This window comes from Anoplopoma fimbria, chromosome 18 (genome assembly GCF_027596085.1).
Source record: "Anoplopoma fimbria isolate UVic2021 breed Golden Eagle Sablefish chromosome 18, Afim_UVic_2022, whole genome shotgun sequence".
In the NCBI taxonomy this organism is placed as follows: domain Eukaryota; kingdom Metazoa; phylum Chordata; class Actinopteri; order Perciformes; family Anoplopomatidae; genus Anoplopoma; species Anoplopoma fimbria.
The window spans coordinates 4,441,412-4,456,210 of record NC_072466.1 but is presented as its reverse complement, the minus strand read 5'-3'; the positions used below and the strand labels follow the sequence as shown (position 1 = coordinate 4,456,210).

At 43.9% G+C, this 14,799-nt stretch overlaps 1 protein-coding gene across 1 annotated transcript; it reads left to right on the top strand.

The window, feature by feature from the left end:
- The first annotated feature begins 4,820 nt into the window (after window positions 1–4,820).
- On the top strand, window positions 4,821–11,945 carry trib2 (tribbles pseudokinase 2). The gene is made up of 3 exons (XM_054618583.1): window positions 4,821–5,464; window positions 7,207–7,499; window positions 9,941–11,945. The coding sequence occupies exons 1-3, from the start codon at window positions 5,195–5,197 to the stop codon at window positions 10,413–10,415; spliced, it is 1,038 nt and encodes a 345-aa protein (XP_054474558.1). The 5' UTR covers window positions 4,821–5,194; the 3' UTR covers window positions 10,416–11,945.
- The last annotated feature ends 2,854 nt before the right edge of the window (window positions 11,946–14,799 follow it).

Sequence of the window (14,799 nt, the reverse complement as noted above, 5' to 3'; positions counted from 1 at the left end):
GAGTGAGTGAGTCACCCTGTCCAACGACAGAGCTGCCACAAGTCCTCGCTCAGCTGTCTGACTTCATGAAGGAGAGATCCAAGCCAGTGACGCCAATCCTGTCTCCCCTTCCCTCGGGCCAAGATCCTTTCCTTTCCGCTTTAGAGGAGGTCTCGTATGCATGACCTGCCACTCACAGCCGCTCACACTCCTCCTGCTGCCTTTAGAAACTGTCTCACTCAGAAAAAGAAAAGAAAAAACAACCTCTTCAGGCAGTATATCCTGCCTTAATCAGCAGAGGGCATTTTAATTTTGATTTTGTTTAATGCAGCCGCTCATAAACTGTTGGTCAGAAGCCAGGAGGTTGAATAAAGGTCAACGGCGGTGCCAGTGTTTATTTGATCCAGCTGAATTGTCCCCTTGGGTTTTACCCTGATGCTGACTGGACAACTTTGCGTGCAATGTGTTCATTAATTTCCCCTCGTGCATTTCCTGTACCGCCTTAAGTAGACAAAATGCGTATGACGGGCAATTTATTAAGTACAGTGAAGGGGTCAAGGCCAAATCACACAGTATGGAAAAAATGTCTGCTCCTGCCTCTGTGCGTATTTCTGCGTTTTATTATTATATTCATGGGTCCCCTTGACATTCATATTCTTTGAGGATACATGATTGAGACTGTCTCTCCATAGATGGACAGACTGGCTATGCAGCATATGATAGATAGTGCAGAACAGAGATTTAAGTATCCCCTTTGTCTCAGGTTCTGAGAAGAGATGAGGACATTCTGATGGTGAAAGCATCCATCATAATGAACATTTTGAGCCATTTGGGATATAAAGAAACTACTACTATGCATTTTCACAATCACCAATTTGAACTTTTCTTCCTGTCATATGAATCTGATAGATCTGATCACGAATTGACTTTGAAAAGAAGCTTGCAGTGGCAATTTCGCTACTTTTTTTCACAATTGCAACTGCTGCTGTGCTCAGATTATGCAGAGAGAAAGGGGAGAAATGGTTGCATCGTCACAGCGTCAGTGAAACATTATCCGACCCGACTTCCTCCTCTCTTCCCTCTCTGTCCTCGAATCAGCTCACTCTCTCGGTTAGAAACAGGCCCCAGGTCCCCGAAGTGCCACGGAGGGCAGAATGTGCCACATGTACCCATCCCCGAAATAACTTCAGTTTTTTTTTGTTTTTTTTCACTCACTTGAAATTGAGGGATATCGCAGCTGTCAACCCTGCAACAACACGCTGACTGCGGTTCATAAAAAGAAACAAGTATCGTGGGACTTTGTGTGATTCTCAACAGTAAATATAGAAATAAAAGGGGTCAGCGAGAGCGGGGCTCTGCAGTCAAAACAAAACCGAGAATGCTTCCGATATGAACTTGGTGTCAGTGCTTCCACTATGACTGTGTGTTTGTCTTGTGAAGCATCTTTGCCTTACTTGGTTTGACTTTGTGCCCTTTACTCCCACACATATCCGTACAATTTTAAATTAAACATCCTCTGCTCAGCTAACATTCACGGCCTGTCACAAAGTATTTCCCCCATTTTCTAAAAGACGTCGTTGGGGGACAACACTTTCTTCCTCCTCCTCCTCCTCCTTCTTCTTCTTCTTCTTCTTTCTCTCTCCACATGTCACGTTCTCCTGCTTTTCCCATCCTCCGTCCTCCTGCCTCATCATCTCCTCTCACTCTCACTGAATGATCTCATTCCTCCGCATGCCTCTGCATCCATCTTCTCGCCTATATGATCGAATTTCTCAGTGGAAGTCACCCGCGGGGATGTGACAGCACCGATTCTGGCTGGTGTCAACGTGAGCTGGCTGTGGCTGCGTTGCTATGTGACAGTGTGAAATTGCCTATTTTCTGAACGTACAATGCGAGGAAAATAACTCTCATTTGAGTGGGTTTCATGATGAATTCATTACAAATTTGATTGCAACCGCCGTGAAAGAACACACATTCCTCTGGTGGTTTAAAACCCCTTAGGCCTTCCTGTAACTTGACCATTACAGCGGGAACCTGACCTTAGCTCGTTTTCAACAGGCCAAGGCGGCCTATTAGGAAGTTGGTGAGTAACACTGCTCCGGGGATTCTGAGACGTTCACCCGTCCTCATTGACCTCTGTGGTCTTCCTGGACACATCTTGTTTCAGTGGTATACACACACATTCACACATTCACACACACACACACACACGCAGTCAGAAGCTTCGCTGGAAGGCACCGCTGGGGCAGCCTGCCGTTACTCCTCGGCATGTAGGCGTGTCTGGAGAGCTGATGAGCCTCGATGGATTTTCTCGAGTGCTGCTCTCCGCTGCGAATGAGTCACACAGTGTATCAGGGAATGGGGGCAAAAGGAATCATTGGGGATTATTATTCTGATTCATGCACAGCTGTGGTTTAGGCTTAACAGAATCCCTATCTGGGGTTAGCGTGATGGGCAAACGCAGGGATGTAGCTACGGTAGCATGTGCATATCTATCACTGTGTTCATCCAGGGTGTAAACTGCAACATTTACCATCCTTCAGCAGCATGTTGATGTTGTTCTCAGCAGAATGCGGTGAGACAAAAGCTGTTGTTTGGTGAAGAATGCTCCGGCGTTAAACAAAGAATAAAGTGGGTGGCTCGAGGAGATTATATCACAGAACCCGGACAACATACATGCACATGAGCTTGAGGACTGGGATGTAAAAGCTTGTGGGTGCAGCCACATTCTGAAAACTGTGAACCCACCGTTTGTGAGATGAGAGGCCTCTGTGTGAGAAAAGAAATTGCATTTTCATGGTGCGGGGGTTTATTTCAGGCAGGGAGCGAGAAAATACACAAATTTAGAATAGTGCATGTTTGTGTTTGCGTGTGTGTGTGTGTGCACTGCTACTGCCTGCAAGGAGAGGGGAATAAAGGTTATATTGAACACTTCTGTTAGTGTCTTCTGTCCAGCTGCAAAGCATTCCTCTGTCCGCCCCGGATTCCTACGTGGAATTGCACAATCCTGCTGTCACACCCGCTGGTAATCTAGGAAGAACAATGAATAATGAACCTCTTCCATCCGTCGCTTTGTGATGTATTGCGGGGGAACAAATCTGCAAGACGGGAATTTGTCATAAGAGATGTCTCAACAGCACACACAGCCCTGTGCCAGCTTTTAATAAAAATCTGGGAGCAGGGATTTTTTTTTAATCCACTTTGCAAAAATATTGAATGCAATCCCATATGATAAGCATTTTTTTTCTCTCTCTCTCAAGGACAAAGATTCAACTATTAATTAAAGTCAGCCTTTTTTATGCAGTGTTTCATTCCCTTATTGCATTTTTGCATTACTAATACATTCATTACATCCTATCACAATGCACATGTGTGTTGTGTTCATTGTCACATCCTTGCAGATGAGTCCAATTTGCAAGTGCAACACTTCATATAGGCAGCACGTTTTTACAACACCATGTGCTGCATTCTTCACGTTTAAACGAATAAGATCACAATGGCTGCATGCAGTGTTTTCCATTTCTCTCAGCTCTATGGGATGCAAAAATGCATATCAGTACTGTATGATGTCGTGAGAGACGGGATCTCCCCTTTTTTTTTGCTTTCCCTTGAATGACATTTCAGGAGGAAACACATTTGTAACACAGCACGTACAGTAGCTATATACTCTCACTGCCTCCCCTCTCCTTCCAGTCCAATTTACCAGCGTGCGATGCATTTAGATTCCTCTGAGGTGTGTGTGTGTGTGTGTGTGTGAGTAACTGTGTGTGTGGTGGGTGTAGCCACACTACACACTGGCTCTCACATGACTGAGCTGCATATTATAGCAGGTCGGAGGCCAATGGGGCTGCTCTGTGGCACTGACGTCAAGGAGGCGGGCACCTTTTACGCACCATGGATGGATGTGTGCGTCCTTGGCACCGGGTGCGCACAGCCAGAAGCCCCCCCTCACCGTCGGCTCTGTAGCTCTGTACTGGGGTGCAGACTGTGTGTGTGAAGTGTGTGCAAGAGCTCGGCCGGCCTCCCCTTCTCTCTGCACTTGAATGGACTAGATTTCCACCACCTCCTCCTCCTCCTCCACCTCCTCCCCGCCAGCCACGTAAGAAGCACCAGCGGGAGAGAGAGAGGATGTCCTGCTGAATCCAGGGAGAGGCCTGGGAAAGTCGGCCGGCCGTCCCTATCCTTCCTCCAGCAGCACCGCAGATACTTTGTTTCTTTTTATTCTTCCGCTGGAGTAGCACCGTCGACTCCCCCTGCACACAAAGAGTTTTTTTTTTTTTCTTTTTTTTTTTTTTTTTTGCTTTTTCTTCTTCTTCTTCTTCTTCCGGATGGGCTTTTCTCCCCTCTGTGGTAGATGACAGTCGCCGTGCATGGATATATGATCCCGAGGAACAAGGCCTGTGCACTGACCTGCTGGGACTAGTTAACCAAGGAAAAAAAAAAGGCTCACTATTACAGCTCTGCACCTGCTAACCATCATTTATATTGTCCATTTATTTCCCTGCTTGCAAAACTTGCTTTAAATATAGATTTTTGCTTGTGCATTTTTTTTTTCTCTTCTCCCCTGTGCCTGCAAGCTGTATCCAATAATAATAATAATAATAATAATTCATAATGTTTTATGAAACGTGCCATAGCTTTTAACCGGTAGATAAGCTGTCAGGCAGGCAGCCTCCATTCATTCTGGGCTCTTTGTTGCGGTCTCGTCGTGGATACTCGTTAGGAGACTTGCAGCAGGTTTGTAGGGTTTTTTTTCCAGTCTTAGGGCAGCAATTCTGCCATTTTTCTATTTTTATTTAATTCCCCCCCCCCCCCCCCCCAGCCTGGTCGTATCTCTTGAATGGGAAACAAAGAGGAGTAAATGTACAGTTAAACTAGATTAATTCATTACAGAGCCCGTTTTTCCTTCTTTTTTTTTTTCTCCCAGCTTTGCCTGTTGACAGTCTGCCACATTCCCCAGCAGCCAGGAGCAGTAAATAATTATCTATTTTTATATATAGATATATATATATAATAATATAATCAAGATTTACTAACAAAGCATACAATTTGTGATATTGCACTGAGGTTATATATATATATATATAACAGAAGTGGTGCCTTTTTTAATCGAGGAGGAGAAGATCAAAGAGGAGGAAGGGACCCCCCTCCACCCCTCCACCACCACCTCCTTTTTTATTTTTTGTTGCTGGAGTTATCCCACTTCTTCTTCCTCATGAACATACAGAGGTCAAATCCAATTAACATTTCACGTTATGGGAGGTCGAGGCACAAATCGCACGATTTCGAAGAGTTGTCTTGCCTGAGGACTACAGAGTCGCACCAGAGCTTCAGCCCCAACCTCGGGTCCCCCAGCCCGCCGGAGACCCCGGACTCCTCGCACTGTATCTCCCGCATCGGGGACTACCTTTTGTTGGAGCCGCTGGAGGGAGACCACGTTTTCAGAGCCGCCCACCTGCACAGCGGGGAAGAGCTCGTATGTAAGGTTAGTATGCAGTATGGAGGATGGAGGATGCATCCCAGAATATCTAACCAACCTTCTTCTTTTAATATTCACTCTACAGGAGGGTTTTTGGATCATTTCCAGGACAAACTAGTCCTACAGATGTCTCACCTTTTGCATGCATTACCACATGCACTTTAATGCTCTTATTTCCATACATGTTGCCTCAAATGTGCAGAGCATACTGTACAGATTCATACTTTAGATAATGTGCAGAGCATACTGTACAGATTCATACTTTAGATAATGTGCAGAGCATACTGTACAGATTCATACTTTAGATAATGTGCAGAGCATACTGTACAGATTCATACTTTAGATAATGTGCAGAGCATACTGTACAGATTCATACTTTAGATAATGTGCAGAGCATACTGTACAGATTCATACTTAGTTGGTGTCTATGGGTTTTGCTTTTGCAGCAAGTCCACTTCTTTTTTTTTTTTTTTTTAAAGAATTGCTTGACTTGTAAATAGAGAGCAGGCAGAGAAGTCTGATGGAAAAAGTGAATGGGGCTGGCTGCGTGGTTTGGATTGCATGATGTAACGTTGACAAAGGAGTGAGTAACCACGCACACACTCACTCCTCTCTGTGCTATTCTCGCTTACCCGTGGCTTCTCTCTTTCCCGAGTGCCATGCTATATTGTTTCACCCTTTTAGCTGTTTTAGATTTGGCAGCATAAGCGTAGTCGACTTGCACAAATATGCACAACAGTTGTAATGTTTTGTTGGACGGTTATGCAGAGAGAGAGAGAGAGAAAAAGCACACAGGGGCTAGGGAACTTTACGAGTTCAGCCAGCTGCTGTCATTGACCCCCTCCAACTGTAAAAAAAAAAAAGAAACCACTTCCCCCATCAAGGTTGAGCACAACCTAATGTCCTTTCCTCACCACGTTTATAGCCCTTATTGACTTTGGTATATCACTGATTATAAGGGCTGTGGGGTTGTCCCTGAGGTACATTCCAGCCTAAGCAGGCTTAAGTGGCTTGATGAATCGAGAGATAGTTACACGCACCGTTGGACTCATAAGGCATGACATATCCAGTAACCCTTACCTTTTGACTCACTCGAGATGATGTTTCGTCATGGCAATAACAAATTAACGGCCTTTGGCACGGCCTGTGAGCTAACTGCCTTTTGACCTCATCTCCGTTTGTGCCGGTTTCAATGCAGAGCCGATCAATTCCCCCCCCTCCCTCACTCCCTCCCTCACTCCCAGGATTGATCAGTCCCTCCCGGCTGGAAGCCGAGGTCACAACTTGAGATCTGGAGAGCTGTAGGGGTGTATTTGTATTGACTGCGAGAAAATGAGGAGCCCGGAACACACCTGAACTGGTTGTGCTGAAAGTCAATGGAAGAAGGAGGAGGGGGGGTGGTTACTATGGAAACAAAAGAGACACTGCAACCCCTGGCTGCAGACCAAAACCATTCACTAACACGGTGCTTTCACTTTGCCTCTGTGCAACCGGACTCCCTCTGCCTTAAGGGTAAACACAAGTTTGGTGTCACGAGAAGCAGCAAATTGCTCAATTTGGGCCAAATTAAAGGGACAATTTGAGGCTCTATCAGTTGAATATGATCGTTTGTCTCCAATGTGGGGAAGGGGGATTCGTCACAAACATCATGACACCAAAACAACCACCCAATGAGGCAGTTTCACACGTTAAGATAAAAATAAACACCCTGGCTAAAATGTAAATGCTTTCCTGTCTTATGATTGCAGGTTTTTGACATTGGCCGATACCAGGAGTCACTGGCGGCCTACTTTGCCCTGGGTCAGCACCAGCACATCAACCAAATCCTGGAGATCTTGCTCGGGGAGACCAGGGCCTACGTGTTCTTTGAGAGGAGCTATGGCGACATGCACTCCTTCGTCCGCACCTGTAAGAAGTTGCGGGAGGACGAAGCTGCCAGACTCTTCTATCAGATAGCCTCGGCCGTGGCACATTGCCACGACAACGGACTGGTCCTCCGCGACCTCAAACTGAGGAAGTTTGTCTTCAAGAACGAGGACAGGTGAGTTCTGCAGAAACCATAGTCTCTGTCGTGCACCTTGCCAATTTTATTTTCCTCTTGTTTCATCGGAACATGTTGTATGTGATGTAACTGCATAACGTAACCGTGTCAGTGTTGTCTGTGTTATGTCTCGGCTTACACAGAGGATAGTGTAAACTGAAACCATGCAAGACTGGCATGCCTCACCCAGATGTTACGCAGAGAACAGGAAACATAAGCCCTTTGTGTTGCTCCGAGCAATTTCTGTAGGTTTAGTTTAGAATACAACGCGTGTATGAGTAAATGTGGCTGATGGAATCACACATTTGGGAGGATCTTTGCAGTGCAGTTATTCCAAAAGAGAGAGAAGTTACAGGAATAGCTTTAGCACGACGGATGAGCTATCAAGCTTTTGCCACAGCTGCACTTCTGAAGTGATCAGCAGGAGAAATCAACACACTCTACTGACCCCTGGTGGCAGCATTTAAAAACTACTTGCATTAAAAAGAATCCAGGCATCTGTTGCCACAGCAACCTGGCAGCACCTTCTTTTTTTTATTTTTATTAATGAAGATATTGAAATTGAGATTTTAATGGCTGTTGAGTCAGACCCTAAATATTTAATTACATTATTACAATGAATTCTAATGTTAATCTTTATTAGGGGAACTTCTTCACAACCAGTTCTGATCTAAAACCCACAGCGACCGGCACAGACTGCACATCGATGCCCTCTATCTCAAAGTGTGATGTCATACTTTGGCTCTAACTGTGGAAAGGGGAAGTTGAGCCGCCTCACGTATCCAGTGCCGGTCCAATGACCTCGAATGTCACACCAGACTGCTCATGAGCTGAGATGCTCCAATTCCCCCCCCCCCCCCGTCCCTCCCTTTCCATTAAATGATTAATGTCGGGTGAATTTTAGGAGTGATAGTGCAGGGCAGTATTGGGTCACATTTACTATATGGCCTGTCCAGAATCCTGCTACGCCTTTTCAGTCCTCCCGGCTCAGTGGACTGTTTCAGAGACTGAGACACAGATGTGCTCTGACTTTTGAACCCAAGTGTGTGAGAAGGCTACAGTGAATGCAAAGTGAAGTAAAGGGAACAGGACCAGACATAAAAATGATACCTGAGCGGGCTTAGTCAGCGTGTCCTAGCTCCCTGACCCCGTTTCTGTCACACTGCTGTTAGCCTTTGACCAAACAGCAGCCTGTTTAAAGAGCACGGGTCAAAGGTCGGCCTGGAGTGCAGTCCAACATGGCTACTTAAACATGCCATGTTGACCTGCTTGCTCCTACACCAAGCACACAAAGACATTTTAGGACCATAATGCATTGCATCCCATATAGCTTGAATAAAGACATTGTTAAAAAGCTTTTTTTTTTTTTTCCTACTTCTAAGCCTTCTTAACTGTAATTGCAGGTATGCACGTGTCCTCCAAACGAGCTGTTATCCAGGCAGTAATGTGCTGTATTTAAAAAGCAAAAAAAAAAAGCACATGGCTCTTTATCTCGCAGAGGAACAATGTGCATTCGGCTCAAGGAAACAAAAGAATTGTCTTGCTTTTGAAAATGGGGGAAAATGCTCTGAGGCATATTAATGAAAGCAAATTACCATTGCTGACAATGAACCAGTGAGTGGGCTAAATCTAAGGTGTTTGCACATGTCACAGATGGCATAAAACCCATTTTTAGAGTACTTCTAAGCCAGTGCGTCTCGGTTTCCTTTCTTCCTTCTTGCTCCCATTAGATCCCATCGCACACCCCGTCTCTTTGTCTGGAGCGTCGTGTCTCAGGGACCTCACACGCAGATGGCAGCATTTGCACAGCCCCAACAAGTGTCTCTTACCATGCACGTGGAACATTTTCTTGCCCGAGCCTCTCCAGATTCTTTAGTGACATCGCCTCTGAACAACCGTGCCATTATTATCAGCACTCAAGGGTATCATAGCTGCTGTTGTGGGGTTTTTAGAGAAGAATGCAAATAGATTCTATTTTGAGAGATAGGAGCAGGAATGGAAAAAGAAAAAAGAAATCCACATTGTCAGGTCCTCGATTCTCTGAGAACAGTTCAATGCACGCAACTTAAGACGATCAGTCACCCATAATTGTGTTTCTTTAGAACTGCGGAGGTCTTTTGGAAAGCCTAGTCGTACGTCAATGCTTTCTGGCCGGGCTTTTATCGGAGTGAAAGGAAATGTCAAACTTAAGCCTGGAGCATTACGTGCTCTACTTCCTCTGATACCCAAAAGCGATGGATCTAAAACACTTAAGATGCCCATCAGAGCAAATTACCCCACTAGAGCGTCTTTTGTATTTCATTTTTTTGCCATCCAAAATTTGAAACTGCGATCGCAATTATCTCTTAATAGCCTTCACGTCAACAGATTATTCTGTGTGTCCATTGTTTGGTAAAGCGACAGCATCATGTGTCTTTGTTTCCTTTTATGTGTGTCTCCAGAAGCCTCGTGAAGCTGGAGAGCCTCGAGGACACTTACATCCTGGACGGTCACGATGACTCCCTGTCAGACAAACATGGCTGCCCGGCCTACGTCAGTCCCGAGATCCTCAATGCCAACGGCAGCTATTCGGGAAAGGCAGCAGACGTGTGGAGTCTGGGCGTCATGCTTTACACCATCCTCGTGGGCCGCTACCCTTTCCACGACGTGGAACCCGGCTCTCTGTTCAGCAAGATCCGCAGGGGCCACTTCAACATCCCCGAGACGCTCACACCCAAGGCCAAGTGCCTGATCCGCTCCGTCCTCCGGCGGGAGCCCGCGGAGCGCCTCACCTCTCGGGAGATCCTGTCGCACCCCTGGTTCGCCTCCTCCGGAGCACTAGGGGGCACCGTGGCGCACGGCAGAGGAGAACGGGATCAGGAGCAGATGGTGCCTGATGTGAACATGGAGGAGGAGCTGGAGCAGTTCTTCAGCTGAGCAAACACACACACACACACACACACACACACACAAGCACAACAAAAAAAAAAAAAAACGGACGACTCCGCCACGGTCGGCTCGCCGCGCTCACAGCAGAGCCGAAAACAGTAGTTTAGAGATTAAATAGGTGAACATTTGTCTCATAATAAAGGTGTTTCCATCCTGTTTCCTTTTTCCACCATTTCATGGAAAACCTTGAGCCTGGCATGACAAATGGCATCTAGACGTCAACCTGGCGATGCAGCTCCCGCTCGGGGACGTTGCCGCCAGACATGCAAGTTGCAAACAATGTAGCAAATGTTGTTTTTTTTTTTTTTTTTTGTTTTTTTTGGGATCTGTTTTGGTTTTACGTGGTGAGCATAAAAAGTAGACACATTCACCATTTTTGACACTATGGAAAGCATGAAGGGACAAAATACCACAGGAAACCAAGGAGAACAATACTGACAAAGTGCAACACCACACCTTTTCTTACAGATTATGTTTTTTTTTTTGTTTTTTTGTTATAGCTTTAGGTGGTATACATTTTAACCACAGACCCAGGGTCAGGAATAACAACCCCCCAGTTCTATTGTTGATACAATCATCCCTGACCTGGGACCATTGGGTAATAAATGGAGCAGCTTAGGCTTTTTTTCTCATCATCAACATGGTTTTGCGTCGTCTTTGTTTCATCGTTAAGTTTCGTTTTGTCGTCTCGTTACTTTCTCACGTAGTCACTTAACTCATTGACAGCCTTGTCTTCAGTCGTCTGTATGATTCGACCCTCTCAGTCTCTTTAACTTTTACCACACATCATTCACCACCTCACTTTTTTTTTTTTTTTTTTTAAGCTATTCCACAGTGTTGCTACTGCTGCTTTAACATCACTCCCTAAACCTCAACCGTGAACAGTTGTTTTCTTCAGTAAGCCTCCAAACATGGCATCAGGCACTTGATGTGTTGGATGAATGGACAATTCCACCTCTTAAAATTTAGCTTCCTCTTATTTAAATTCATTCTTCAGTTGTAGGAACGAGAACGTAACATTTATTTAAATTGTAACAGCTATATATATATATATATATATATTATATATATAAATAAATATAAATATATATATTTAAAACTACATTGCAGGGTTTTTCTTTATTCAGAGACTCCTTTTTCATGTATGATGTAGGCAATATCTTGACACAGGACAGACTCAGAGAGGAAAATGTCTGTCTGAAGTTTTTTGGAATACACAATATCTTCTGTGCCAGTATTCCGGTTCCCCCCGACAAGCCCACGCCACCCGATCTCCCTCATTTCCTTTAAAAAATAAAACTTGATACGAGATATTCGGTGATAGTATTGCTACGACATGTTCACTCCGGGACCCCCGTGTTAGTTTTCTACTGCCTGCGTAGGTTCTGTGAAACGGTCCTGCTCGGAGTGGGTACCAGTGGACATGTTTTGTCGTATCTCAATGTTACTTGAATTTGTGTTTTTATCTAGTCATTGGCATGTGCCCCATGAATGCTATAGCCTGCCTAGCAGGGCGGGAAGGAGGGAGGGAGGGGGGGGTGGGTGGGTGGGTGGGGGGGGGGGAAGAAGGGTGCTTGTTTTTTAAGAAAAGTTAAAAAACATGAAATTTCTCATTTTGCTACTTTTCTGAGTTGCTTTTCAATACAAAAAAATAAAATAACCTATTGCTTTTTTTTTTTTTTTTTGTAGACTGAGCTACCTTTTTATTTAAGTTGGTGCTGATTTGGTGCTAATGTTTAGTCCTTTTTTTTGTTCCATGGAGGGGGGTGGTGCATGGTGGGATATCTGCCTCAGATGTTCTGATTGTATCGTAACAGATTCTGGTGTTTTTGTCCAAATTTATTCAGTAAATAAATTGTGAACTGCTGCTCGACTTTGTTTTTCTTTTCCGTGATCGGCACAGAGAGTGAAAGCAACTAGATGACACAACACTCAGCATTACGCCTCCTCATACTGTACATTCTCACCAGGAGTAAGGTGTTCATTTGGTCCATAAAACGTAATAAAAACTTCCCTTTATTTCATTAAAGTCCAGTGTTACATTGGTCACTTCACAAACATTAATTGGATTACAAAACGGGAAATCTAAAGTCAAAAATCTCTTTGGAATAATCCGACTATATATAACATTTTCCCCCTCTGGGTATTTGGAATTCTGCAGTCTATTTCATACATCCATATATTACAAAAAAAGCTATTCCTTTTCACTTCCAGTGCACTCCCAGTCAGCAGGCCCCTCACGAAAGCACTTTCCAGTTCATCAGGAGATTGCAATCACCGAGAGAACTCGAATGGATTTCAAATGAACGAGGAGGCTTCTGCTCCATCTGAACGGCTCAGTCAGCCCCACTTCTTCTAAGTGATTGCACACACGAGGCTCGAGGAAAAAAGCTCTTTAGTCCAATAATTTTCCTGGTGGCGCTCTCGGGAGAGACCCTTAACTACACTCTCTTAGTGTCTCCTGTTCCGTACGCCAACATACTCTGCTGACCTCGTCCTGTCTTTCGAGGAAGAAAATCACTTCAGATTCTATTTGTTCCAGCAGAGCTAGGACGTGTGTGTGTGTGTGTGTGTGTGTGTGTGTGTTCCAACATCTGTGTGTCTCTATGTTGTTGTGTGTGTGTGTGTGTGTGTGTGTGTGTGGGTCCAGACTTCCTCCACCTGTCATGCAGAATAATCCTGATTAAGGTTATATCTGTCAGGCAACGCAGGCAGCTGCTGTCATAGCTGAAAAATCATCTACCTCCATGTTTAAGGGACAAATCAACGTCTTTTGGCACCCAATGACAATTTATAAATCATGTGTCGCTGCTCGACAACACTGTTATGACAGTCTTTGTGTTTCTTATACATTCTTATACTCCTCCGGCTGATTCCTCTGAGCTGACAGATGTTTTAGAAGACTGAAAGTGATTTCACAGGTGAGGTACTGTGAGCCTTCTAAGCCAATCACGTCAGAGAAATGTTCCCAGTTTCTTTGTAATCAAATGTGAAATAGATGGATCACTGTGTATTCAACTGTTTGAATGCCCCCCAGTTTATAATCACAGCACATCTTTGCTATCCAGCAAATATTTGAGCTACTGAATACCAGCCTGACCTCTAGTGGCATGAGTGGTGAAAGTAACAGGGCTAGAGATACTTTATTGTAAAAATATTCTGTCAAAGGGAAAGTCCTGCAATCAAAATGATATGAGATAAAAGTGCAGAATATTATCTGTAACTAAAGCAGAGTTGATGATAAGAAACACGTATTAATGCCATGTTTGCATTTATAATTAGCTATCTATATTTTATTTTATTTTATTCTATTAATTATATTATATTATATTATATTATATTATATTATATTATATTATAAACTCTGTTATACTATACTTTATTTTTTTCTAAATGTAAGAGATGTTTTGCTCTTCTCCCGACTGGCTGAGGCAAAAGTTTGATTGACAGATGGTTCATCCAATCACCTGCAAAGTAGTTTTTTTTTTTAAAGTGCCTTTTCCAAACAGTTTTCAATGACGGCTTCTCATATGACTCTGTGTCGGGTTGGTCAAAACAGCAGAAGCACAAATACCCTGTCTTTTAGTACTTAATGTGAGTCAAGCTCCAAAATCACTGGGTCCGGGATGACATCATCAGGGTTATTTTTGCAAACTTTGGAAAGCTCCCTTTTGAACCACAGAGGACATGATTCTACTGTCTTCACAGGCTGAGTAAGACTCTGCATGACAAGTCAACTGAACTTGTAATGTAAAAATGGTAGAGTGCCTCTTTAATGGCTCAATTGATCATGTAAACAATAGAGTTTACATGGATTGTTGACATTAAAACCTTTATAATGGCTGCCTTTTAAGAAAGTGTTATAACTAAATGTGTAAGTTAAATGTTGTAACTGGTCGAGGTGGAGCTAATTATAACTACCGACTATACTGTTTACTGTTGGGTGGTTAAAACTACAATAAGACATCATATTTTATAAGAATCTCATGTATTTTACATGTTTTAAACAGATGAACAGTGATTTCAAGCACAATATTGGCTCAAATGTTCTTTTTTGTCCTTTTGAGGCAACCGCTCATGTGTGTTCAAGCTATGTGTTTTCATTGAGTTTGGCTGCGATCGCAGACTTGCATTTGAATTAGTTATAAGCAGTTTCGATCTCTCTTCCATGCAATTAGGACTTTGACTAATTAGAGAGCTTCTGCTGAGTACACACCGAGGCTTTGCAGCTTCGCGGTGTAAACAACACTCCTGAGGCACACCTGACTGATCGGGTAGTGAAATTTAGAAAAATTCTCGTTACAGAAGTCATTATTGGTTTTCAAAGATAGATATTGAAAAGGTGCAAGCCAAGACCAGAACTGTGGAACAG